Here is a 27265-nt window from a genome sequence, read left to right on the forward strand (position 1 = left end):
TATACTGCCATCAATCTTTGTGACATCGGCAAACTTAGATACGAGACTTTCTATGCCTTCATCTAAGTCGTTAATAAATATTGTGAATAATTGAGGCCCCAAGACAGATCCCTGCATTATTCTGCTAGGCCTAAGCTTCTTGCAAGTGTAGGCACAGTTGTGTTGAATTGTGTAAACCCAGGAATTCCTGTTGTGGGTGTGGAGACCTAACACAACAGGTCTCATTCCCCAGGTACAAAGAAGAGGAAAATCTGCCCTTATATATGCATAGTTGGTAAGGGGATCCCAGTGTGCATTAAATTCAATTGTTTAGCCATATGTTTGTGTGTGACTGTAATATATAACAGTCCAAAAACGCAGCCGCAGGCCTAAGTTTGAGGCCTGGGGTATTTTAACTCCCAGATCTCATCTGCATGAGGCCGGTCAGTTGTCCACCCAAAACGGGCGGAAAGCAGAAGCTGGCCGGCGAGCAGCAATGGATGTTGGGTGGCCGGAGATGAGCGGCTGGCACCAAAGGAAGACTAACCTGCCAGTAAGTAAGGCATGGGCCATGTTACAGTGGGGTCTCGTGGGAGGGAAGGAGCATAAGTCGGGGTTAGGGTTAGGGAAGGCTGCAGCTATCCTTGTGGGACATGGAGGAGCACTCCTGCTCTTCCTGGGCCCACGAAGGAAGGTTTTTAACTTGTCCTGAAGGGTCTAATCGTCCTCCTGACAGCTGCCGATCTGGTTTTACCAGGCGGGAAAGCCACTCAGGCACAGGTTAAAATGCGATTGGAGTACCGTTGACGTCATGGGACCCTGATCGCATTAATTCATGAGACACCGCCCGAGTCCCGGGGGGGGCACTTCCTCCACCGCCAAACCAGCGGCGTTAATATTGGAAATTAGCAGGAACAGAGTGGAAAATGGAGCAGCTCATTTTAACTGCTTGCCTGCTCCATTCCTGCTGAGTGGAGAGAGTTATCATTTCCTCAATATATTTATAGATTTGACTGTGATCAAGTGTGACACAGACTGTTACACAGAAGTGTTACAGGAAGGGTATTATGGGAAGTGTGTGACAGTGTACATCATAAGCAAACTTTTTAATATATTACTAGATTAAGAATTATTTTTTAAATTGAAATATCTAATTGTCAAAAATTCAGCTTTATAAATATTCCTGTATTCATTTTATTGACCTGAATAAGTTGAAGTTTAAAAATAATTTAAAGCCTTCACACATTTAATGAAATAAATCCTTTTCCTGATTGTTTGATTAATCTGCTTCAAATAAATTTTCAATATGAAACATGTACTGCAGGATCTGGGCTTCACAGTTATTCTGAGGTGCACAAGAATAATTTTGCAGTGTTTAAATTAAATTCTGAAAGTGATCTCATAGATCTTCTGGTGAAGGCTACAGTATGCTAATTGTGTGCTTATTATGCGCATTCCTGATTTCATTGCATAACTATGTAGACCAAGGAACTACAGGGCTTTCTAAAACGGCATTCAGAGAAATCTTTTTTTGTCAGTTTCTTCCTTCCTCATCTCCTGAATGTGTCGACTCCTGCTGGGTTACTGTTCTACAGTTGGCGGGCACCTTTGGTACATGAGAATATAAGAAATAGGAGTAGGAGTAAGCCATACGACCCCTCGAGCCTCCAACACCATTCAGTGAGATCATGGCTGATTTTCCACCTCAACTCCACTTTCCAGCCTATCCCCATATCCCTTGATTCCCCTTAGTGTCCAAAAATCTATCGATCTCAGTATTGATTAAATTCAACGACTGAGCATCCACAGCCCTCTGGGGTAGAGAATTCCAAGGAGTCACAACCTTCTTGAGTGAAGAAATCTTTCCTCATCTCAGTGCTAAATGGCCGACCCGTTATTTGAGACAGTGGGCGCGAAATTGGGCCATGTAGCGCCCATTGTTTCGGTGCTACACGGCCTCTCCGACATCCAAGATGGCGTCTTGGATGCGCACGCACGTTTCCTGCGTGACGTGCACCAGACGCCATCTTGATATAGGAGTTAGCGCCAAACGCTGGAAGCATGTAAAGTAGGGAGAAAATGGCTGCCATCAGTGTCCAGCGCTGATTTAAAGTGATACACACAATTTTGGACCTTAACACTCAACTCAACGCACAGTCTTATCCCAGACCATCTAAACGTTTCTTACAGTGCCTGAAGGACCCCTCACCAGCGCTACTTAAAGGGCCATGCAGGTGTTGCAGGTTAGTTGTTGGATTATTGCTTCTAGCTGCTGGAGGAGTGGGAAGTGTTTTTTGAAGCTCCCTATTCTTATTGAGAGTTCCTACATTACTTTTGAGAGTGCTTTGGCAGGTATTGCCTTACGGGTCGTAAAGTTACGACCCTGGAGGAACAACATAGGCGGTCTGCTAGGGCTCCCATTGGGCATTGAGCATGACCGGGAGCATGCAGAGAGGCCACGCCCAGCAGGTCAAGCTGAGAGGAGACGGAGGACGAGGAGGCACAGGGCACTGAGCAGGAGGCCCTACCCAATGAGGGCCTTCCGGGATCAATTCTCTTACCTCAACATGACCGAGGAGGATTGCATCCGACGCCTGAGATTCACCGAGGAAGCCGTCACCGAGATCTGTCAACTGGCGCGGCCACAACTGCAGCCTCAGAGCAGGGAGGGGACAGCATTGCCTGTGGCTGTGAGGGTCACCGTGGCACTGAATTTCTATGGCTCAGGAGCATTTCAGGCCTCTGCTGGCGACATGTGCAACATTTCGCAGTATGCAGTGCACTGCTACATAAGGGAGGCCACAGACGCACTGTACCACATGAGGAACAGGTTCATCACCTTCCCTCTCGACAGAGACAATCAGAACGAGCGAGCACGGGGGTTCGCCTGCAATGCTGGCTTCCCCATGGTGCAGGGTGCCAAGGACTGCACACATATTGCCCTGCGTGCCCCGCACATCGGCTCTCTTCGTCAACCGAAAGGGCTTCCACTCTCTCAATGTGCAGCTGGTGTGCGACCACACACATCGCATCTTGGAGGTCGATGCCCGCTACCCTGGGAGTAGTCACGACGCCTTCGTCTTGCGGCAGTCCAACGTGCCAGCTATCTTTCATCCGACTCGGCAAGTCAAAGGCTGGCTACTGGGCAACAAGGGCTACCCCCTCACGACGTGGCTCATGACACCGGTCAGGAATCCACGCACACGTGCACAGCAGGCCCTTTAGGAGAGCCATGCTGCCACACGCAACATCGTGGAGCCACACCATAGGCCTCCTCAAAGAACGCTTCCGCTGCCTGGACCGGTCTGGAGGAACCCTGCAGTACTACCCTGAGTGGGTGGGCAGATTCGTGGTGGTCTGCTGCATGCTGCACAACCTCGCCATCATGAGGGACCAGCCTTTGCCACCAATGACTGCAGAAGATCCTGAGCCAGAGGCGGAGGAGCAGGAGGAGGAAGAAGCTGAGGAGCAGCAGGAGGAGGAGGTGGAGCTGGAAGAGGAGGTGGAGGAAGATGCAAAGTTGCAACAGGAACCACATGCCTTGTCTGCAAGGGCTGTGCGTGCTCACCTGATCCATGCCCGCTATCAATAATTGGAACTACATCCCCCAACTCACCAACAGTCCTACATTCCCCACCGTTCCTCTCCCACAAGACAATCAAATCGCCCTCCATCAGATTACGCATTGGTGTCCCTCTCAGCTCATTGAGTGAATAAAAACCACCATCAAATGCAAAATCAAACTCTGATTTATGGATTAATAAATGGAAATATGCAAACGTAACAGAACTATTCACCCTTGTGCATTCCCTTAGTGCCTGTTCTCCTTGTGCCTTTACCTATCCTAGTGCTCCTATGAGGTGCTTCCCCAGTGGCTGGAGCATGGGTGGTGGAAGGCTGCTGGCTTTCGATGGAGGAACGTCCAGATGGCCTTGGAGGACGACCTCGAGCAGCTCTGGGCCTGGTGGGCCCGGCTTCAGACTGTACCATCTCAGCATGGGCTGCAGCAGTCTAGCCTGGCTGGCCGAGAGGCACCAACAGGGGCACTGGCGGAGTGGTGGGTGGGAGCAGGAATGCTGTCGTCCTGAGAGAGGACAGTAGGTCCGACTGCCATGGCGCCACTGCCATGCTCCCGGGGTGGCGCCTCAGCACTCCTGGTGCTCAGCTGGAGAACAGTTTGCTGGAGTGCTGTGATGCCCTGGAAGCCCCGTTCCCCAGAGCCACGATAGCAGCAGTCTGAGCTTCCAATGCAGCAGTCTGAGCTGCAAATGCAGCAGTCAGACCTTGGATGGCAGATGTTTGTGCTGCAATGGATGCTGTGACATCGGTCATCAGACGCTGCATCATGGTGGGTTCCACAGGTGCGCTGATGGAGGTGACCACCCGTTCCATGTTGGAGGATGGGCTCCAAGCTCTGCGCAAAGCCCTGCGCCAAATTGAAGCTGGACTCCCCCATGCCCCTTCTCATTATGCGCAGGCTTTCTAGCAGGCTTTCCAGTGCCCCAATAATTTGTGGTGTACGCCCATCAGCCGTCTCCTGTAGCCTGGCCCATCGAAGTCCTCATCTGACTCCTCTGCAGCAGAACTAGTGAGTGACCTCGCCCTCCGGCGAGCTGGCTCCTGTGGTATCTGTTCCCTCCACCCCGGCTCCTGTGCACTTGTGCTCGGTGTCTCACCACATGCAGATCCCTCCTCTAACCCAACCTCTAAAGGATACATAATGTCAGTCTCTGAGCTGGTGGGAGCTGGTGGAAGCAAGTGTCAGATCGAGTGACAATGTGGCTTCAGTGTCCTCCTCCTCCTCCTCGGGTACCACCAAGTGTTCTTGGGTATCTGCAATGAAAAAGGGAAACAGGTTGAGTTGTGGAGTGGGGAGAGGAGCAAGTAAGAGGTACGTGCTGACAGCATGTGCAGCACGTGAGTCAGAAAAGATTATGGGAGCAGGGAGATGTGGAAAAGGAGAAGGATCATTAGAAATGCAGAGACCCCCTTGACCAGGACTTCCAGCGCGGCACGTTGTAACGGCTGCAGCGACGGCCGCCCAATGATCCGCAGCACTGTCGTCTCTAGGGGTGGGGTGAGGACGTGTAGACATGCCCGTCCAGCCTCCGGTCCCTCCTGCTGGCGGGTGTTATACTCCACCTTCTCCTGCACGACAGAGGACAGTGTGTCAATGAGTGTCCTGCATGGTGTGTGGGTGATGTGCCTGTCATGGTCGAATAGCTGCCAGTTTGTGTGACTTGAGTGGTGGTTGTGAGGCCTGCAAGTGTGGTATTATGTGCGTGTGAGATGCAGCATTGCGTATGGATGGGCAGTGTTTGTTGATGGGTGAGTGGGTGGGTGACGGGAGGTGTCGTGCATGGAGTATTGGTGCAGTTGATAGGATGTGCCACTTGACACTTGCATTCACTCACCTTGACCACTCGTGTCAAATCATTAAATTTCTTGCAGCACTGCACCCACGTGTGTGGTGCAATGCTCCTGCCATTCAACTCCTGTGCCTCTGCCTGCCAATGCCTCCGTAGCTGTAGTCTAGATGGTCTCCAGCCACCCTGCTTTGGTCCATACCTTCCACCAGGTCCTCCAGAGCATCGTCCGAGAATCTTGGAGCCCGCTCTCTTGCTGGTGCTGCTGCTCATGATGCCATTCTCCCTTCTCCTACTTGGCTGTGTATCTGCCATTGGAAATGCGCCTGCACCTTTAAATAGTGCAGGCTGCTGATGGCATGGGCTGTCCACGCCCCATTTCCAACGTTCTCATTCTCCGTGCAGCCTCTCAGCAGCGAGGGCTATACAAAACCCTGGTTAGACCGCACCTGGAGTATTGTGAGCACTCCTGGGCACCGCACCTTTGGAAGGACATATTGGCCTTGGAGGGAGTGCAGCGTAGGTTTACTAGAATGTTACCCGGACTTCGAGGGTTAAGTTACGAGGAGAGATTACACAAATTGGGGTTGTATTCTCTAGAGTTTCGAAGGTTAAGGGATGATCTGATCGAAGTTTATAAGATATTAAGGGGAACAGATAGGGTGGATAGAGAGAAACTATTTCCACTGGTTGGGGATTCTAGGAGTAGGGGGCACAGTCTAAAAATTAGAGCCACACCTTTCAGGAGTGAGATTAGAAAACACTTCTACACACAAAGGGTGGTAGAAGTTTGGAACTCTCTTCCTCAAACGGCAATTGATACTTGCTCAATTGCTAAATTTAAATCTGAGATAGATAGCTTTTTGGCAACCAAAGGTATTAAGGGATATGGGCCAAAGGCAGGTATATGGAGTTAGATCACAGATCAGCCATGATCTTATCAAATGGCGGAGCAGGCACGAGGGGCTGAATGGCCTACTCATGTTCCTATGTTCCTATGAGATTTCATGGTAAGTATCAGGCAGCACGAAGTTCACGTGCTGCCTGCGGAGGGTTCCGTTGGGCGCGGGCTGGTAGCGCATCTACCATCGCCCAGAATGGACCCTTATCCAATTTTTCTCCCAATGACCCCTAGTTCTAGACTCTCCAGCCAGGGGCAACAGCCTCTCAGCATCTATGCTGTCAAGCCCTCTAAGATTTTTCTACACTTCAGTGAGATCACCTCTCATTCTTCGAAACTCCAGCGAATAGGGACCCATCCTACTCAATCTCTCATTATAAGACAACCCTCTCATCTCAGGAATCAATCTAGTGAACTTTTGTTGCACCCCCTCTAAGGCAAGGGATGGGCAATAAATGCCGGCATTGCCAGCGACGCCCACATCCCGTGAACGAATTAAAAAAAAAAAAATCCTTCCTTAGATAAGGAGACCAAAACTGTACACAGTACTCCAGGTGTGGTTTCACCAGAGCCCTATTTAAATGCAGCAAGACCTCCTTACTCTTATACTCCAACCCCCTTGCAATAAATGCTAACATACCATTTGCCTTCCTAATTCCTTGCTGTACTAGAATGTTAAATTTCTGTACTCTGTGTACAAGGACACCTAAATCCCACTGACATTTCTTAGTCTCTCACCTTTTAAAAAATATTCTGCTTTTCTATTCTTCCTACCAAAGTAGATAATTTCACATTTCTGCACACTATACTCCAACTGCCAACTTCTCGCCTACTCACTTACTATATCCCTTTGCAGCCTCTTTGTGTCCTCCTCACAACTTACTTTCTCACCTAGCTTTGTATCATCAGCAATCTTGGATACATTACACTCGGTCCTCTCGTCTAAGTCATTGATGTATATTGTAAACAGCTGAGGCCCAAGCACTGATCCTGAGGCACCCCACTAGTTACAACCTGCCAACCCGAAAATGACCTGTTTATTCCTACCCTCTCTTTTCTGTCCGTTAACAAATCCTCAATCCATGCTAATATATTACCCCCCATCCCATGAGCTCTAATCTTGTGTAACAACCTTTTGTGTGGCACCTTATCAAATGCCTTTTGAAAATCCAAATATTCTACATCCACTGGTCCCCCTTTATCTACCCTGCTAGTTATGCCCTCAAAAAACTCTGATTGATTTGTCAATCATGATTTCCCTTTCATAAAACCGTGTTGACTCTGCCTAAACATATTATGATTTTCTAAGTGCCCTTTTACTATGTCCTTTATAATAGATTCTAGCATTTTCCCTCCTACTGATGTCAGGCTAACCGGCCTATAGTTCCCTTCTTTTCTCTCTCCCTCCTTTCTTGAATAGAGGGGTTACATTTGTTACCTTCCAATCCACCGGGACCGTTCTAGGATCTAGGGAATTCTGGAAGATCAAAATCAATCAAATACCTTGCCCAAATGGCAGCTCTTTATGCGTGAGCCTAAACAGTGAGCATTGGCAGGCTATTCAAACCACAGAGAAGGCTATTCGGGCATCACAGTCAAACCTGATTTTGTCCTCATGAAATGTCCATACACAATTTCCAGCAGGGACACTGGATAGCAGCCTGGCTTATTTTATTTAGCTCAAAGATGCACAGACCACTTGTGGCATTGCCACTGCCATTCCATCTGAGATCAGCTAATTCGATATTGAACTTGGCACTTTCTTGGTCCAAGTGGCTTAAGTTAAATGCTGCTTTTATCATTGGGGGAGCTGACGTGCAGTTTTCTAACCAAATATCAAATGATTATAGTAAAGTTCTAATTCTAAAGTTGTAAACAATTTTACAACACCAAGTTATAGTCCAGCAATTTTATTTTAAGTTCACAAGCTTTCGGAGGCTTCCTCCTTCCTCAGGTGAACAAAAAAAATTCTAAAGGACATAAGAGAGAAAACACCACTGACTATTTATTTTTATTACCCCCAATTTACAACATTTTATTTTTTTTCTACACTATTCACTAACTGGGAAGGAGGGCAGTTGATCCGTGGCCCCCAGTGTCCCTCTTGAACAAGGCAGCCCAGGAAACGGAAGTTAGGAGCAGTTTACCAAATGGTCCTCTTGGCTAGAGATGTTTCACATAGAAGACCAACAAAAAGGGGAATAAGAAAAATGTAAAAACTCTTTAAAAAATACTTAAGGAATAAATTAAAATGCAAATGAATATCTGATGGTTTCTGGCTGACAGGAATATTCTTATAAATCATAACAATGTAGTATATTCAACTTTACCAAGACAATTTTACAAAAGAGAAACATTTACAGAAGCAAATTTCCTTTGCACTAGTACTGTAAGATGACGATCCTCCTCACCCCTCCCCCGGCACTCATACACAATTACAAGCATCAGGCTGGCTACTCATGGGTCCAAGGTTTAACACACACTGTAAGAAGCCTGTGCCATTAATTCACATGTAATAATGGCCGAAATCAGGCTGGCATGTGGTCATATCTTTTTCTCAGCTGATAAAAATATCCCCAGACAGTAAAACATTGGCACGCCTGGCTGCTTCAGACATTCCTCCCATGTGATTGCACAGGGAGTCTGAGTCAGACTGGAGCTATTCAGCCAACAGAAGCTAATGAGCCTTTGTAGAGTGCGCTGCTGTTGTCATTAAACAATGAAAGCATATGGTGCTAGTATTCCTCTCTCAATGCTAGGAAGCATAACGGTTTCAGATCTAAGGAGATACCGGTGTTACTGAATGAACGTGTGCTACACAAGGTACATCTCTTTTGTTTGATATCTGGTAAAGCAAAAGATTGTATTAAAGAACTAATAAAAGTAGAGATGCTGTTTGCTATCCGCAGCAACTGTTATGCAGTATTATTGAAGTATCAAAAGAAGGGAAACATTATGGTGTGCAGTTTGGATGTAAATAGTTGCGAACAATGTTACATTAGCATCAAAACATTGGTAATTAGCTTGTAGCAATTCTGCAGTAGCAGTACAGTAGAAAGCAGACAATTAGTATGCACTAGGTGTTATAAAAATGATACAGCACATTGCATGCAAGTTTCGCACTGTGCATAATGGTTGATAGATCCTTTCACATTGCAAGTTCTGCGTGCAACACTGTTCTTGATGTGTTTTATCATCTAAGCCCAGGGGAAAATGCCATGAGTCACTATTTGCGGTATTTTTATTGCATACTACATGTATGCCTATTTATTTCATTAGCTGTGGACTGATGAGATTACATTTTGCCACAGATGTCATGAATAGTGAAAACAGTGTTTATTACCCTTTCTAATGTTACTATTCTACTGGAGATAGCAAAGCTCATTCCAATTTACTTAACTCCATTATACAAGATGCTACAAACCAGCAATTACTAAAAGACATCATGCAACTTGGCAACATTTTGTCGAATTGCTCATTGATTTTCTAAAGACTTGCCTTATAAATACTGAAGATAGAAGAAACTTAGCCATTAAAGGAATACTTCACAGTAAGGCCTAATAATGGTTTTATCCTCAAGTATTTGTCTGAGAAATGCACACCCATTGCCTCATTTAAAAATAGTTTTTTTAAAAATTCTATTTTAAAAAGCTCACAACATGAAGTCTGGCCTCTTGATAGGGAAGTACATTCTATGGCATGTTTCTGAGTTTGAGTTTAAAAACGTGGTGCTTGTAACTCCTGTGCAAATTGGGGGTGCTGGGAGCTTTGGTGAAGAAAAGTCATGTTTTTGTGCTTAGCCTCTGGAACATGAAATAAACAAAGATCTTCAAAGAGAGGCCAACCACCACATAGGGTGCATAAAAAAAATTATATGTATTTTTTTCAATTAATAAGATTTGTTGTGTAAAATGTAGTTTTCACATATACTGACAATCATAAGGCCTTGCTGTGGAGTATAAGTTTACATTTTCCTTGTAATTTTCTGTCTGAAATGCAGTGATCAAGATCACAACTAATTGTTATTCATCATGGGAATAACTTGGTGATTATAAAGCAGACCCAAAGGATTCATTCATCTTAATGATTCCATTTTAAAGCAATAGCGTGACTTTAAGAATAACAAAAATAAGTGTGCTCTCATCCCTCAGGTGATAATATTTAACATCTATTTTTAAAAAAATGATTGGTCTAGCCCAGCCAATTGTGTCTCATTCCGTATCAGCTGAAATGACAGACACGTTAGTGAGGCTACTACCACCAACGCCATCACACACATTGCCTTGGGAAAAGCCAGCTGCAAATGGAAAGGACGTACAGCGATTGTCTGTTCAACCTGCCCAGATCAAAAATGCCTACCATGGCAGTGTCTCTTGTGTAACACTCCACTACAAATGCTTTTTTAAAAAGGATTCAATTAGTAGATTGTTGGTGGTATTCGCGATTACTACCAATAATTCAATTAAGCAAATTATTCCTTTTAAAGTGATCAGGACTAGCAGTTTGGGTCAGCTGTCATTTTCTGTTCTTAAATCTTAGAAGTTTCACTTTTTAAATTTAACTGCACTTATACAAACTTATCAAAAACAAGATCTTATCTGTACAAAATAATTTAATGAGAGGAGAGTCTTGTAAACTGCTATTTAAAAAAATAGATTTCTTGCTCATAGGTTATGAAGTTAATAATATTTATTAAAGATATACATTAATGAGGGATTATTCACAATTATTTTTTCTGCTCTAATTTCTTACTTTTAGAAAACACAGTGTGGCCTTGAATTGTACCATAAATTGTATTGGTAACAGGAAATAGAATCATTTAATTTTGAAACTAATGTAGGTCCAATGCATGTTGTATTGAACAGGCACATTGTTAGTAGGTCAGTATTTTGTGTTGAACAAATATTCCAGGGAATAGCTTGGTGATCTAAAATTCATTTGCTAGTCGTCATTATATTTTTTAAATATTATAACCTTCACTCATTGATCATTTTGAAATGTAAGTCTGAACACTGTGCACCATTGAACATAATCACCATTTCTATGTTCCGTCTGTGAATGGTGCTTTAACATGATGTGGTTTGACGTGCAATCCATTGAATGCAATGGCATAGCTGTTTCTTCCTCTGTGTCATTTTTGTAACAGCAGTGCCACAATGTATTTTCAGATTCCCGAGCACATTCATGGATGATTCCTTCGATATATCTATTAGATAATTGTACAGTGATATGCTTGCTGCCCCTATGACAAGTAATCACTGGTCTGATAAAAGAACTGTCACTCATTTTCTTAATTAAATTATGAATAGGGAAACAGGAGAGGTTGAGAACTATTATAAAGCTCAATATACATAGAGTTTGAGTCTTATTATTTGTATCAGAAGTACTATTGGAAAGTCAAACGATTTACAGACTGCAACTTAAAATTAATTCAGAAACTTACAAGCAAATAAAAATAATCATGTCTGCAACCTAATGACAATAATAATTTCAAAGGAGTGTGTGTATCTGAATTTTAGCACCACAGTTTTACCTCATGCTTGTCCCCAGTGTTCTAAAACCTTAGGTAAATGCACATATTATTCACAATGTCAAAATGCCTCATTGTTATCCAAAACATAATGTAATGTATAGATCGTGGTTCATCTTATTGACAAAATTCAATCTACCATCTATTAAAAGGAGACCTACTAAACAGTAAATAATTCAGTAATTTCTCAACAATAAAACACAACTAAGTGAAATTTTCAAGGTAAAAGGAAAAGATTGAAGAGCAGAGCTATCTATCATATTATGAATACATTCATAATATTTTGGGCAGGTTCCTAATAGCTTGAATGGTACAAAGGAACTGTTGGATTTGTCTCCTTAGAAACCAAAGTATTTTTAGCTGCTGTGGGCTGCATGAAGCATTTTGAGTTTCTTCACTGTGAACTGTAAATGAAGGAATATTCAGTGTCTGAAAAATTATTCCCTTTTGTTCAAAGAGTGCAATGCACTTGTTGTACTAGGCATTAAGTGGCCTAACCAGCGGTCCTTAAAGGGTGGTCACTCAAAAAATGACCCAGGAGGCTTTTAATTTTTTTGGTGGACCCAGGAGAAGGCCTCCAAAAAAATCTCCAGCCTGTTGCCGCCCATTCGAGGTCCCCTTCAGGATCACCTCCCCCTTCCCCCTAGGCTTGACCTGCCAGCCAGCTCAGTATAGGAGCAACCAATTTCCCGCCCTCCTAGTGCTAGCGAACTGGAGCATGTTAATGAGGCCCAGGCCTCAAAGTGGCTCGGGCCTCACACTGGCATCAATGAGTGGGTGAAGTGGCTGCTCCACATTTTCACGCCAGTTTTGGGCGTGACTTGAAAATCACCCCATCTGACTCCTTAAGCCATCCAAATCATTTGCAGTGTGCTGGTGAAGAGGTGTGTGTGGCAAGTGGCATCTCCCACCAAATCAGAAAATTTGGGGAATGAAAAATGGGTGGAACAATGACAGAAATGACCCACCGAGAATGATGATCCTCCAAACTGGGTTACGCTGCCATTGCTCTCCTTACTTGCCACTACAAACATAGATTTTCAGGGCCTGTAAGTGTAGTGTCAGCTTTTTTGGTGGTACAAGGAGGCGGTGCTCTCGTGAGATCCTCTTAACTAGTGCGACCGAGCAAGCCTGAGCAAGGCACTGCAGAACAGAAAGGAGAGATTTACAAATGGCTGCTCAAAGCAAGAAAGGTGCATTATTCAGTTCAGTTTTACATGCTTGACAGAATGACTTTAATTTTTCTGTGCCACATGTTTTAATACAGCTCATACAATTTGGTTTGCATTACAGTAAATACAGGATGCAGATGCAGAGTGGCTAAATAATTAGGAAGACTTAATGGCGTACAGCAAGAGCAGCATCATAATAAAGAAAATAAAATGGAAAAGAAAATTTGCGGACACTTGTTTTTCGACAATGAGAGTGGTTCTATAAGAAAAACCAAGTATTCAAATAGCAGTAAAACAAAACTTGAATATGAGTAGGATGCAATAGAGAATTGCAGCTTATCCTTCCATTATCTTGCCTGCTCCTAAATTACATGCAACTGTACCCCTGCTTGGCCATTGTTTTTTAAATGTGCTGTGTTTGCCATGTATTTAAGTAAACAGCGTCGTTAGCTCACTTTCATGGTCATTTGGTGAAGTTCCACAGACAGATAATGTTGTGAGGTGTTTGTTGTAGGTCACTATTTTTGTGGTATTTGATTTTCTTTTATTATGGGCAAGTTTAGTCATTTACCCTTCACACCAGAATATGTACCTTGTGTACAAGTGATTGCTCAGATAATTTTACTGTGAGAATGTGGATGACACAAAGGACAAAATACTGTCCTTTCTCTTCTGATACCTAGATGTAAATCCATCCCAGGACTAAAGATTCTATGAGAAATAAGCTTGGGAAGTTCCAACCCTAGTTCCTAGTAGGTTAAATTCCAGTGCACAAACTGCTCTTATAGTGGCAATAATTGGTAATCTTATTCTGAAATGTCACAAGAGCTGCTGCTTTGAGGAAAGGAAAATTTTATGCATTATTAATAGGTGGTGGTCTGAGTTGGAGGGAGGGAGAAGTTAGAGCACATTACTGTAAATAGAACCTTACTCTTCATCTGGCCCATGCTATACCTGACCTGCGAGTGTTTGGTGCTGACACTGGTTACAGAAGTGCAGAAGTGTTTCATTCGTCAACATTGATATCCCCCACCCTGAAGAGCACCGAAGAAAATTACCAAAAAAGTTCAAAAAAAATGTTCAATGCTTAAATAAATAAATATAAATTAAAAATATATTCTTTGAAAACTGGAAATCCTTACTCAGGGTTGGACTTTCAGTAGTTAGCCAAGCTTCTCCTCTCTCCATCTCCTGTCCTGAAAGCATTCTTCCTGGGCATCCTCTAATAAGTTGACCAAGTAGCAGGGAACTCACAACCAAGCCTCGTCATTGCCACATATGGTACATCACTGCATTTGCCTCTCTGCTAATTCAGATCATGAGAAGGCAATTGTTCATGGTTAGTGCCTGGTGGGTATGCTAGCACCTGCAGAAATGGCTGTTGGCATCCTAGTGGATGCAGCCAAGCAGGCAATGCTGGCTCTTCACTATCCTGACAGGCTTTCTTTCTTGCAGTGAGACTGAAAGTATGACATACTGTGATCAGGGTGCCTCCGAAGAAGCATCCAACATTACAATTAGTCAGGCATTTACATAGCTTAGTGATAACATTGGGTTTGCTTTTGGAAGAGGAGTCTCCAGCAGCACTAATCATCTGCCAAAGTGAGGTATGTTTTACCAGTTACCTGAGTGTGAGTACCAGCAGATGGGCACAGAGCTTCCCTTGTGCAGATTTGTGATTCCCTCCACACATCCTCCATAGTTGGAATCCTATTGGGAAACTGACTGATGCCAGTAATGGTACTGGAAGGAAACAATTAATAATTTACAACTATTGGCACAAGGGCAAAAGAGAACTTAAGTGCATCACAGAACAGCGGGAAATGTCATTTGGAACTGATGTGCCCACAAATTAAGATGTAAATAAAAGGCCCGTCTGCTTGAGGTGGGTACTTCTGCCCACCAGAAAATGTGCTGGGAATCGAATTCACTGCGTTTCCAGTGGGGCAGGACTTCTGCCCATTTTCTGATACTAGCTGCCTGAATACCAACTAAAAATTGGGCAGTAACATGAGTATAATCTGGCTGTGGTGTCTTTGGAAGCTGGAGGAGAGCACAAGGCTTGTGGTAGTTAAACTATTCAGTAATTTGCTATATATGTTTCATGAACCTATCCATGCACACAGTACACAAGCACATAATAGAGCAGACCTATATGGCTATGTGTGCTTCTTTAATCATAATGTATCATCTGCTCTCTTCACAGAGCTAAGAAATCATAGTCACCTCCAACAAAATCAGAAGAGTTATGAATATAATACCGACTATCTACATCCACATTTACACCAATTAGCAACACAGATACAGACACAAAAGGAGGCATATATACTGATGGAAGATCAGAGCATGAAACATAGAGCACTGATGATAAGCCCCCCTTGGAAGTCTGTCCCATCATGACTGCCACTCCTAAGTTGCATGAGAATGCAGGCCATTATGGTTGTGAATTGAAACTGAAACTTACAGCAGCATGAGAGCACACTTGGTTCCATGCACATGATGGTGGAAGGTAGTCTGGATTATATGGAGGAGTCTAACATCCAGAGATGTGCTGTCATGGAGGAACGGTTGTCTGGACTGCAGTCTTCTTTAAGAATAAAACAACTGTAAGATTTGGATTGGGGACTGCAGTTGTGCAGGCCATGGGCACATTAGGAACATCTCTCATGAATGCCCCTGCTGCTGCTACAGAAGCTTTGGGGTTCAAAACCCATGAAGCATTCAGTCAACTTTGACTCTCTAGGAAAAAGAATAGAGGGAACCAACAAGAAAGGGCCTCATAGAGACCGAGTGTTCTACACTCCAACTGATCAGTTGGCTTTAGGAGGAAATGCCATCAAGCGAGGCATGAATACAATAGCAGCTGGTTGACACTCATGGCAGTTCTGTGCCACCTGGTTCACCCATGTGCAATGTTGTACCTTTCTCTGCACAGGTACAGGATTGTGCTGATACATCAGTGGCTATGGTTGTACTGTGTGGTCTACATCTTTTAGGAGCCAGTGTTCCATCTTTCCTTTTCCTCTAAAGTGTTGTAGCTCATTTGATTGCTTTAGAATGAAAGCATCATGGGCATCCATGGGTACCGATAGCATTCACTGAAGTGTTACTTTCTAGTGATGATCGCATACTATTTGCATATTAATATATAATGGCCCTTCCTTTTTTGCTGTGCTATAGGGTTATTGGTAGGTGCATTATCTATGGTCATTGATATATTGTACCTTGAGCTTGCCAACTGTTTCAAAAACTTTCGCTGCCTCTGCTGTGCTGCTTGTTGCTGAAGTGTGCATATGTGGTTGTACGGTGAAACTCAGTGATCTTCTTATTAGAGGTACTCAGCAAACAGGCTGACTTCCAGAGGATGGTTGAAAGGTCCCTGAGGCACAAAAATTGAGGGCATTGGTAACTTCACTGCCACTGGTAGTGGGTGCTTCACTGTTCTGCAGGTCCTCTTGGGCCAGATGGCACGTCTCAGACAAAGCTCCCTGCCGAGCATGAGCCTCCTCAGGCAGTACTTCTCTGTGAGGCCCAGGAAGCCACATCTGTTGTCATAGACATTGCTGGTTGGGGTCATTCTATCTCGACATTGAAGAATTAGATAGATACTCGAAAAAGAAAAGTATTAAAAGGTACAAAAAGTCTAGAGAGGGGATTAGAGTACATAGCTCCAATGCGAAGCTACCAACTGCAAAGGCACGATGGGCATTTGTGCCAAGATTTTTATAAATCTTTGATTCCTTTCAGCTCTGGGACCTGGCTTCAAATCCAGCTCAGACTGATGGAAGCACTTTCATTAAAACAGTGTCCAATTAATAACAAGCCTTTTATTTTGCTGCCCAGCTGTCTACTGTCTCAACAGTTCATTTAGTAAGGTGATAGACAGTTTTATATGGCATAAGTTACCAAATGTTCATTTTTGAAAAATATAGCTTTTTCGTCCATGGAAAGTAAAATCAGGCGGCCGATCTGATCACATCAGTTTGCCGCCGGGCGGGTTAATTTAAAATTACCCCAGTACAGATTAAATAGAGTTCAACATGCTTGCTAAAGTTTGTGAAGAATGTAAATGATTATATTCTACATATTATATCTATAATCAAGGAATCATTTAATAAATTTGCTATTTTGGGAGTATTTTCCTCCCCAAAATGCAAGCTAGATGTTATATAGTGGTTGAAACAGAAAACCCAAATTGACACTACCATTGTAGTGTAAGTATATCCTGAATTAATCTGAATAGTCAAGTTATTATTACTATATTTCTAAAGGTTACTCTAACCATCATTTTCCAATCCTCCCTGGCTACAGGCGTGGTGCCAGAGGATTGGAGGACTGCTAATGTTGTACCATTGTTTAAAAAGGGAGAAAGAAATAGACCGAGTAATTATAGGCCAGTCAGTCTAACCTCGGTGGTGGGCAAATTATTGGAATTGATTCTGAGGGACAGGATAAATCGTCTTTTAGAAAGGCATGGGTTAATCAAGGACAGTCAGCATGGATTTGTTAAGGGAAGGTCGTGTCTGACTAACTTGATTGAATTTTTTGAGCAGGTAAGAAGGAGGGTTGATGAGGGTAACGCGTTTGAAGTAGTGTATGTGGATTTTAGCAAGGCTTTTGACAAGGTCCCACATGGCAGACTGGTCAAAAAAGTAAAAGCCCATGGGATCCAAGGGAAAGTGGCAAGTTGGATCCAAAATTGGCTCAGTGGCAGGAAGCAAAGGGTAATGGTCAACGGGTGTTTTTGCGACTGGACAGCCGTTTCCAGTGGGGTTCCGCAAGGCTCAGTATTAGGACCCTTGCTTTTTGTGGTATATATTAATGATTTGGACTTGAATGTGGAGGGCTTGATCAAGAAGTTTGTAGATGATACAAAAATTGGCCGTGTGGTTGATAGTGAGGAGGAAAGCTGTAGACTGCAAGAAGATATCAAAGAAGGTTAGGTGGGCAGAAAAGTGACAAATGGAATTCAATCCAGAGAAGTGTGAGGTAATGCATTTGGGGAGGGCAAACAAGGCAAGGGAGTACACAATAAATGGGAGGATACTGAGAGGTGTAGAGGAACAAATGGACCTTGGAATGCATGTCCACAGATCCCTGAAGATAGCAGGACAGGTAGATAAGATGGTTAAAAAGGCATATGGGATACTTTCCTTTATTAGCCGAGGCATAGAATATAAGAGCAGGGAGGTTATGCTAGAACTGTATAAAACATTGGTTAGGCCACAGCTTGAGTACTGCGTACAGTTCTGGTCACCACAATACAGGAAAGATGTGATTGCACTAGAGAGGGTACAAATTTACGAGGATGTTGCCAGGGCTGGAGAATTTTAGCTATGAGAAAAGATTAGATAGGCTGGGGTTGTTTACTTTGGAACAAAGGAGGCTGAGGGGAGATTTCATTGAGGTATATAAAATTATGACAGGACTAGATACCGTAGATAGGGAGGACCTATTTCCCTTAGCAGAGGGGTGAGTGACCAGGGGTCATAGATTTAAAATAATTGATAGAAGGATTAGAGGGGAGCTGAGGAGAAATGTTTTTACCCAGAGGGTGGTGGGGGTCTGAAACTCAATGCCTGGAAGGGTGGTAGAGGCAGAAACCCTCAACTCATTTAAAAAGTACTTGGATGTGCACTTGAAGTGCCGTAATTTACAGGGCTACGGACCAAGTGCAGGAAAGTGGGATTAAACTGGATAGCTCTTTTTCGGCCGGCACGGACACGATGGGCCGAATGTCCTCCTTCTGTGCAGTAACTTTCTATGATAGTGCCAATTTTAGTCAGCGGGCGTTCATTTATGGAATTGTTACAAATTTAAAGTGTTCCAAATATCCAATATGTAGATTTGTGTGATTGAAAACTTATATTTTGAAAGCTATAAGGGACAGCCAGAGGATTAAAGTAAACATTTAATCCAAATGTTCAGTTCCAGATAAAGTAGTCAACAATTTCCTTCTTAATTTGTAATTTGCACACATTTAACCATCTTACCTCGGGGTCTGGAGTAGCTTTAATTGCTTAGTAAGCAATATGTGGAAGGTTAGTTAAAACTAAGACAATAGCGGCAGATACATTCATTTCATTGCTAGCCCAACTTGGTGCTTTTTAATTACTACTCTTTGTAAATGTAATGTAGAACACAAATCACCTCCTTGACCAAACATGTGTCCAATCTGAAACTAATTGTCAATGGCAGAATGAAACCCAGTTATTTTTTATGAATCGCAAAGTTAATCCTTTTTCATGAATCAACCCAACACATGCCTTTGTGAACCTACTAAAAAATAATCAGAAGTTTCTAGGAGTGCACAAAAGAAATATAATGGTGCAGGGCTTCAGGATTATACGTATTTTTCCTCAGAGCCCTAGATATCTGCTTGTGGGAAACATTGCTCGCTGCACCACCCATTATTAAGAGCTTTAACTTTCCGCAGAGGGGATCAAGAACAGTTGTGCACAGTTAGTAGACTCATACTGCTGACCTTTGCATTTTGCCTGCAGTTCTTGCTAATCGTGGAACCTGAAACCAGAGTAAAGAGCTAAGGTCAGTGCCATATGTGTCAAATCCTGCACTACTTAACTCTTGCTTCAGTTACAGATCTGAAAATAGATGGCACAAAAGCAAACCTATTATTTTGAAGATAAACTTGTTTAGTTCTTCCTGTAATTGAGAAATGTGTGGGTCATTGCAGCTTTAATTACTCTTTATCATTACAACTAATTACTCACACGTTCCAGTTACTATCAGTGATGGGTTCAGTGTTTTTTTTCTTGTTTAAGTTAAAGTGAGATACATTATTCAATTACATATACATATTTGTTACAGTTGCAGTTAATAATTTGAAAACACCATGAGTGGGATTTTGAAGAGAAAGTTTGAAGATGTTGAAGGAGCCTCACCCTGTTCCTCAGTAAGGGAATCGGATGATGAAATCTCTGGCAGCGAGAGTGCAGAGAGTGGTGACAGTGTGAACCCGTCCACTTCTAGCCATTTTACTCGTAAGTATATTTTTTAATGTTCTCTGTTATTATGATGGTGTAACTGAAATTAAATTTGTTTAGCTGTTGCCAAATTGCAGTTCAGTTGCAAGGGATCAGAGCAGGTAAGTGACTGGCCTCATTTTAACTAACCACCCCCACCCACCCCCGCAACCCTGCCTGGTTTCCGCAGGCAGATTAGTTAAAATCAGGGCCAGTCTAAGTCTACTATTCCTATGAGGTGTTCCCCTGGTGGCCTCAGCAGAGTTGATGGAAGGCTGATGTTCTTCATGTTCGTGGCCAGCAACTTCTGGATGCTTGAGCCTATGAGGGCTCCTTTGCAGATTGCTACATCTTGGCTGTTGCTGGGGCAGTCTGCTCCAGCTGACTTCCTGGCACCATGGCAGGTATTGAAAAAGAAAATTTGTAAAGAGATGGGGATTGGGACTAAGTAGATAGCTTTTTCAGAGAGGTGGCATAGGTACAACATTTTATGGTTCTACTATATAAGTACCATACAATATAGAACAGAGCAGCTTTGCATACATCATCTAAATATATGAAAATTTGTCCTCATAAGTGGTGACCTCCCCCCATCTCATTGAAGGAGCTTGTCATTTTGAATGATCTGTGCTATACATGTGATTAGTCAAACATGAATAATGTAGATACATAGAAGATCATTTTAACTTTTGGCAATAATGTATAACAGTCTTTATATGTTTTGGCCACCCACTTTAAACGTCTACCGATTTTCCATTCTATTGACTTCAGTGATAAGGAAAATCAGGAGATGTTTATAACGGGCGGCCAATCGAATATCATCCAATTTATACTACTGCCACAAGTTAAAATTACCCTCGTAGGCCCTGAAATTCCTGAGTGGAGAAGCTAGGGAATGGGTCTAGGGTGAAGTGGAGCTTTTACTTGCCTGTTGCATGTGACCCTGACTCTGTCCAGATTCCAGGGTTCAGGGTCTTTTAAATGTTTTAAGTGGACACTGTTTGCAGCACAACTGGGGCACTGCCTGAGCAGGGGGTGCAGAGAATTCACTGTGGCCCCAATTCCATAGTGTTAACAGGCCCCTGGGCTCTAGAAACTAGGCCAAAACATTTTAAAAGCCGATCTTTGCTTCTTTGGCCATGCAATTAATCACTTTGAAATTTTTTTGCCAATCACCTTAAATCTATGTCCTCTGGTTCTTGATCCTTCCGCCAATGGGAACAGTTTCTCTCTATCTATTCTGTCAAGACCTTTCATGATTTTGAATACCTCTATCAAGTCTCCTCGCAACCGTCTCTATTCCAAGGAGAACAACCCCAGCTTCTCCAGTCTATCCACGTAACCAAAATCCCTCATCCCCTAGTAAATCTCTACTGTGCCCTCTCTAAGGCCTTCACATCTTTCCTAAAGTGCGGTGCCCAGAACTGGACACAAATACTCCAGTTGTGGCTTAACCAGTGTTTTATAATGGTTCATCATGACTTCCATACTTTTGTACTCTATGCCTCTATTTATAAAGCCCAGGATCCCAGATGCTTTTTTAACCACTTTCTCAACCTGCCTTGCCACCTTCAATGATTTGTGCACATATACCCCCAGATGTCTATGTTCCTGTACCCCTTTTAGAGTTGTGCCCTCTAGTTTATATTGCCTCTCCTCGTTCTTCCTACCGAAATGTATCACTTCGCATTTTTCTGCGTTAAATTTCATCTGCCATGTGTCCGCCCACACCACCAGCCTGTTTATATCCTCTTGAGGTCTATCACTATCCTCCTCACTGTTTACTATCCTTCCAAGTTTTGTGTCATCTGCAAATTTTGAAATTATGCCCTGTACAACCAAGTCCAAGTCATTAATATACATCAAGAAAAGCAGTGGTCCCAGCACCGACCCCTGGGGAATGCATCTAATCCCACTTTCCAGCTCTTGTAGGTTATGGCACTTCAAGCGCATATCCAGGTACTTTTTAAATGTGGTGAGGGTTTCTGCCTCTACCACCTTTTCAGGCAGTGAGTTTCAGACCCCAACCACCCTATGTATAGATGACTCATTCCACATTTTTTCCACTTGACTTATTCCATATTTTTTCCACGTTACCTCCGTTTTCTCCAGTTATTCGCCAACGGATATTGACACAGTTTGAATTCTGTTTTCAGTCCGGCAATATGCAAGCATGTTTAGATTTGTCCCCATTTTATCCCAGTCATTTTATCCAGTTTTTATTTATTTTTAACTTTTTCCCATCTCATTGGGCCACATACCATATCCCAGCTAAGAGGGCAGGCATGTAACTTGTATCTTGTGACCAGGGGGTGATCTTAAACCACAAGAACGGGTGGGTTGGGGGCGGGTGGGAGTTGAAAACGATTGCTTTTTCGGGTCGCAACCGCAAAATATTTGGACTTGGCATTCCCAGTGGGAAGCCTGTACTTTTCCGCGCCGACGTTAAACCCAGAAATAAAGCCAGGATGTGGTCACGACCCAAAAAACAACTGTTTTCAACTGCCACCTGCCCCAACCCACCCGTTCTTGGGGTTTAAAATTTCCCCCCAGGTCTCTGATAGTGACACTTTTAAAGAAGTCACTAAAAGGTGTGCAAAGCGCCTTGGAATAATTCACCTTTGGGCTCCCCAAATTTTCCCACCCTCCTGGCATCCAGTGGTATCACTAAGATTAGAAGTTTTCGATAGAAACATAGAAAATAGAAGCAGGAGTAGGCCATTCGGCCCTTCGAGCCTGCTCCGCCTTTCAATATGATCATGGCTGATCTTCTATCTCAATACCATATTCCCGCTCTCTCCCTTGATGCCTTTTGTGTCTAGAAATCTATCTAGCTCCATCTTAAATATATTCAGTGACTTGGCCTCCACAGTCTTCTGTGGTAGAGAATTCCACAGGTTCACCACCCTCTGAGTGAAGAAATTTCTCCTCATCTCAGTCCTAAATGTCCTACCCCGTATCGTGAGACTGTGACCCCGTGTTCTGGACCCCCCCCCCCCCAGCCAGGGTAAACATCCTCCCTGTATCCAGTCTGTCTAGCCCTGTCAGAATTTTATATGTTTCAACGAGATCATCTCTCATTCTTCTAAACTCGAGTGAATACAGGCCAAGTCGACTCGATCCCTCCTCATAGGACAGTCCTGCCATCCCAGAGATCAGTCCGGTGAACCTTCGCTGCACTCCCTCTATGGCAAGTATATCCTTCCTTAGGTAAGGAGACCAAAACTGCACACAATACTTCAGGTGTGGTCCCTGTATAACTGCAGTAAGACACTCTTGCTCCTATACTCAAATCCTCTTGCAACGAAGGCCAACATACCATTTACCTTCCTAACTTCTTGTTGCACCTGCATGTTTGCTTTCAGTGACTAGTGTACAAGGACACCCAGGTCCTCTTGTACATTAACATTCCCCAATCAATCACCATTTAAATAATACTCTGCCTTTCTGTTTTTCCTTCCAAAGTGGATAACTTCACATTTATCCACATTATACTGCACCTGCCATGTATTTGCCCACTCACTCAACTTGTCTAAATCGCCTTGAAGCCTCTTTGCATCCTCCTCACAACTCACAATCTCACCTAGTTTTGTGTCGTCAGCAAACTTGGAAATATTACATTTGGTTCATAAGCATAAATCATAAGCATAAACTAATCTTTGACTCAGCAAGTTAACATCCCAACATACTATCACCACCCTGGCTATACTGGCCTAAACTTTGAACAAAAGACACATATTTGAGCCAAATGAGTCCCTCTCTCTGTCAACTCAAGACCCTCATCCCTGGACGCTGATGGAAATTTTGGAGAACTACATGGCAGTCCTGAAAATTGACTGACAAACTTATGAGATATTATCCATCATGTGCATTAGATATATTAATGGTTGTGATGAAGGCTACATTCACTCAGGAATCATTTTTTAAAATAATTACACAGCTTTATTAATAATGCACACTAAATGAAAATTTTCTTTTGTGAGAGGCAAGCATTTATGTCCCTCAATATGTGAGCATGAAATTACACTTATATTCTTTCCTAGTACAATATTCTTCATAATTCTAAATTGTAAAGTGGAGGTGTATGATGATGATTTAATGATGGTGTAATGCAATCCAAATTATAAAGTGGGAGAGTATGTAATCAGCATCCTGAGCTCACATTACAGTGTATAGCTGATGCTCTAGTCTCACAATCTATTCTGTTTTGTTAAAGTATGCTTTTAAAGTATTTTCCTTCACTTTCCTTTTTTGTTTCTTGCAATTCCGTCAACTTCTTTCAGTTCCTTTATCTAGTTTTTCTTTAGTCTGTATCTTACTTGCTGCATTGTTCGCTCTATTTATTTTCTGTTACCACAATTATCTCTGTTTCAGTCTTTTCCTTTCTCCCTCTTGATCCATTATGTGTGGTTCTGATGCCATCCTGATTTTTACCAGATCTATAATGTATTAAAATATATCTTGCATATGCACACACTTCTGGTCAAGTAACAATTAATCACTTTCTGTTTCTGTCACACTATTTCTGTCATGCCCATCTATCATGTTCTTCTGTCACAATTAAACCTGGCTTTTCATTTTACTTACTCCTCCAAGCTTGATCTCCAAGAAAGGCAGTACTGTTCCTTGCTTATCTCTGAGGCCTTCCAGCTGTATCTCCAACATAGGTGGCACTGTGGTTCTGTTCTCCATCTGCTCTGGAGTTCAAAATCTGGCCTCCTGTCTGCACCCTCCCAAGCGATCTCTCTTGCCCGATCTCCCCCCGGAAGTACGTCAGCTGCCAAAAAGCAAGTGTGTGCCTCCTGAAATAGGTGCTAGGTGCCTTGAATATACAAGTATAAGTCCTAATACTGGTTTTAGGACCCCAGTGCAAAATTGGCCATTAACTGAGCAGAGCATGTTCCAAGTCTTCAGTGGCCCAACCAGTGGTCCTTAAAATAACTGCTGCAGGCTGGCCACAAAACAGTATGGAAGCCTTTTTATAGTTTCATCCATAAAAATGCTGTGGGTTGCTGCCGGACCTGGCTCACCCCCCTCCGCTTCGTCTCCTCCCGCAGTACCTACCTGCTAGCCTAAATTCCTAAGGCCCTGACCAGTGAGTTGCAACCAATTTGCCTCCGGTGCTCTCCAGTTTCATGCAGATGAGGCCTGAGCCCCAAATTCGATCAGGCGTTGGGCCGACATCTTTGGGTGGGAACGAGCGCGGAAAATGTGGAAGTGAAAGAGCTGTTGAGTAAATCAATGGAAACAGCAACATATAGCGGGTGGACAGCAGAGGAAAATAAGTTAGGAGTTGATGAGGAAGCTGGGAGGTATTTTTTTTTAAGGGTATGAGTTTTTTCAACAGCCTTCTAAAAACTGTGCCTTCTGCTTTCCATCAACTTTTTTATTCTTCCTTTTTAACTACTTGGTGTCTTTTTTCCACCTTGTTAAGTGCTCTGAGGCATTTTTAAAATGTGTGAAGCAGTATAGAAATGTTAATTGCTATTGTAGTCTGTGAAGAGCATGGCTAATGACTAACACAGGCCTAACTATCAAATATTGATGTGGAGATGCCGGTGATGGACTGAGGTTGACAATTGTAAACAATTTTACAACACCAAGTTATAGTCCTACAAATTTATTTTAAATTCCACAAGCTTTCGGAGGCTTCCTCCTTCCTCAGGTGAACGGTGTGGAAATGAAATTTTCGAATCCTTCGCATTTGAAAATCACAGAACAATGCCTGGTGATTACTGCCCGTTGCCAAGGCAATCACAGTGAGCAGACAGAAAGGTGTCACCTAAAAGGCCACTAGGCATTGTTCTGTGATTTTCAAATGCGAAGGATTCGAAAATTTCATTTCCACACCGTTCACCTGAGGAAGGAGGAAGCCTCCGAAAGCTTGTGGAATTTAAAATAAATTTGTAGGACTATAACTTGGTGTTGTAAAATTGTTTACAATCAAATATTGAGACTGAGAATCTAGAACATTCTGCACCAACTAACTATTGTGGATGAGATAGAATTTTAGTTCACACATCTCAGAATTACATGAATATGTGCTCAAGAAAAAATGATCCAAATGGAAGGGCCTGGATATTTTAAATATAGACTAAAAGCATGTTATGTCTCCAAAGTTGAGGTAATTGCAGATATCAAAATGAGAAACAAACATTATGAAGGTTTAGAATGTCTGAATATGTTTTCCTGTCAGTCTGTCATTACTCCACTGCTAATGATCCATTTCTTAGAAATTATGCATGGTAACTGTCAGAAAGATGAAAGCTGAATTGAATTAGTTATCAGTATAAAATTAATGGACTTTATCATCATTAAACAGTTCCTACTCTGTATAGTGCTTGCTGGTTTAATTTACTCACTCTATACCCTGCTTACTACATTTTTTCAGTGTGCTTACTGGCTTTACCCACAGCTCCCTGCAGCACTGAAAGACTGTTAGAACAGAATGAGAGCTGAACCCCTCTGTTAAATATAAGTAGGCAAAATAATGCTTTTGCAACAGATTACTGAATTTTTTTTGGAAGTCCTGACTGGCAGTATGAAACACTTCTGCGCAGCATAGTGAACACATGGAGCATGGACCTACAATCCCTCATACCACAAAAGTTCCAGTGTTCACTATGAAGAGGCACTCAGAGAGAGTATTCCTCAGGCCATTTTCATGCCGTTCTTAACAGCTGGTTCTCTTCAGTATTGGCACAGGCCTGGCAGCAGGTCACTCAGCCACAGTTGGCACATTACCAGGGAAAAAAGACGCAAGTACTGTTAAAAAAAAAATGAGCTTTATCCCCGCACATAAAATAATATGCCTGGCTAGCATGCACTTTTCAGTGTTTTGTAGTAGAAACATCACAAAGTTTACAGTGAGGTCATGTTTTAAATTAAATTATTGCTCCCATTGCCTCTCATGTCTGAAATAATTGTATAAACTGATACAATGTGCTGTTTAGCGTTTGAGACACATTTGTAGTGGAAAGAAGTGGAATTTGTTTATATATCCAGTTTTTCAAAATGACTAATACTGTAATTGGGAGATTGTGTGGACCCACAGTAATAGCCAGGTTACATTAAGCCACAGAAATGCAGCTGGAAAGCTACAATGCCCACAACAATATTGGATTCTTAACTAGGAGTTGAAATCGCAGTCTCGTCTGGTATTTGTACTTGGGCTTCCCTTGGGAGTGAGATTGCTGCTCACTGTTGGGATGTCCATGGGAAGGAGAGAGGGAAATGCTATTTTAGCAAGTGATACCTAGGTGATGAGATAAAATTGTCAAGTCACTGACTCAATTCTCTTGAACTAGCTGACAGATGATTCCTCAAACGGTGTC

The 27265-nt window shown here is 42.9% G+C and overlaps 1 protein-coding gene across 1 annotated transcript in view; it reads left to right on the forward strand.

Moving 5' to 3' along the window:
• Positions 1 to 27265, forward strand: part of csrnp3 (cysteine-serine-rich nuclear protein 3) — a 68863-nt gene that overhangs the window by 22618 nt on the left and 18980 nt on the right. The window contains exon 2 of the mRNA XM_067986778.1: positions 19777 to 19949. Coding sequence (XP_067842879.1) covers positions 19802 to 19949 — 148 coding nt within the window. The 5' untranslated portion in view covers positions 19777 to 19801. The remainder of the gene's footprint in view (positions 1 to 19776; positions 19950 to 27265) is intronic.

This window comes from Heptranchias perlo, chromosome 7 (genome assembly GCF_035084215.1).
Source record: "Heptranchias perlo isolate sHepPer1 chromosome 7, sHepPer1.hap1, whole genome shotgun sequence".
Taxonomy (NCBI): Eukaryota; Metazoa; Chordata; class Chondrichthyes; order Hexanchiformes; family Hexanchidae; genus Heptranchias; species Heptranchias perlo.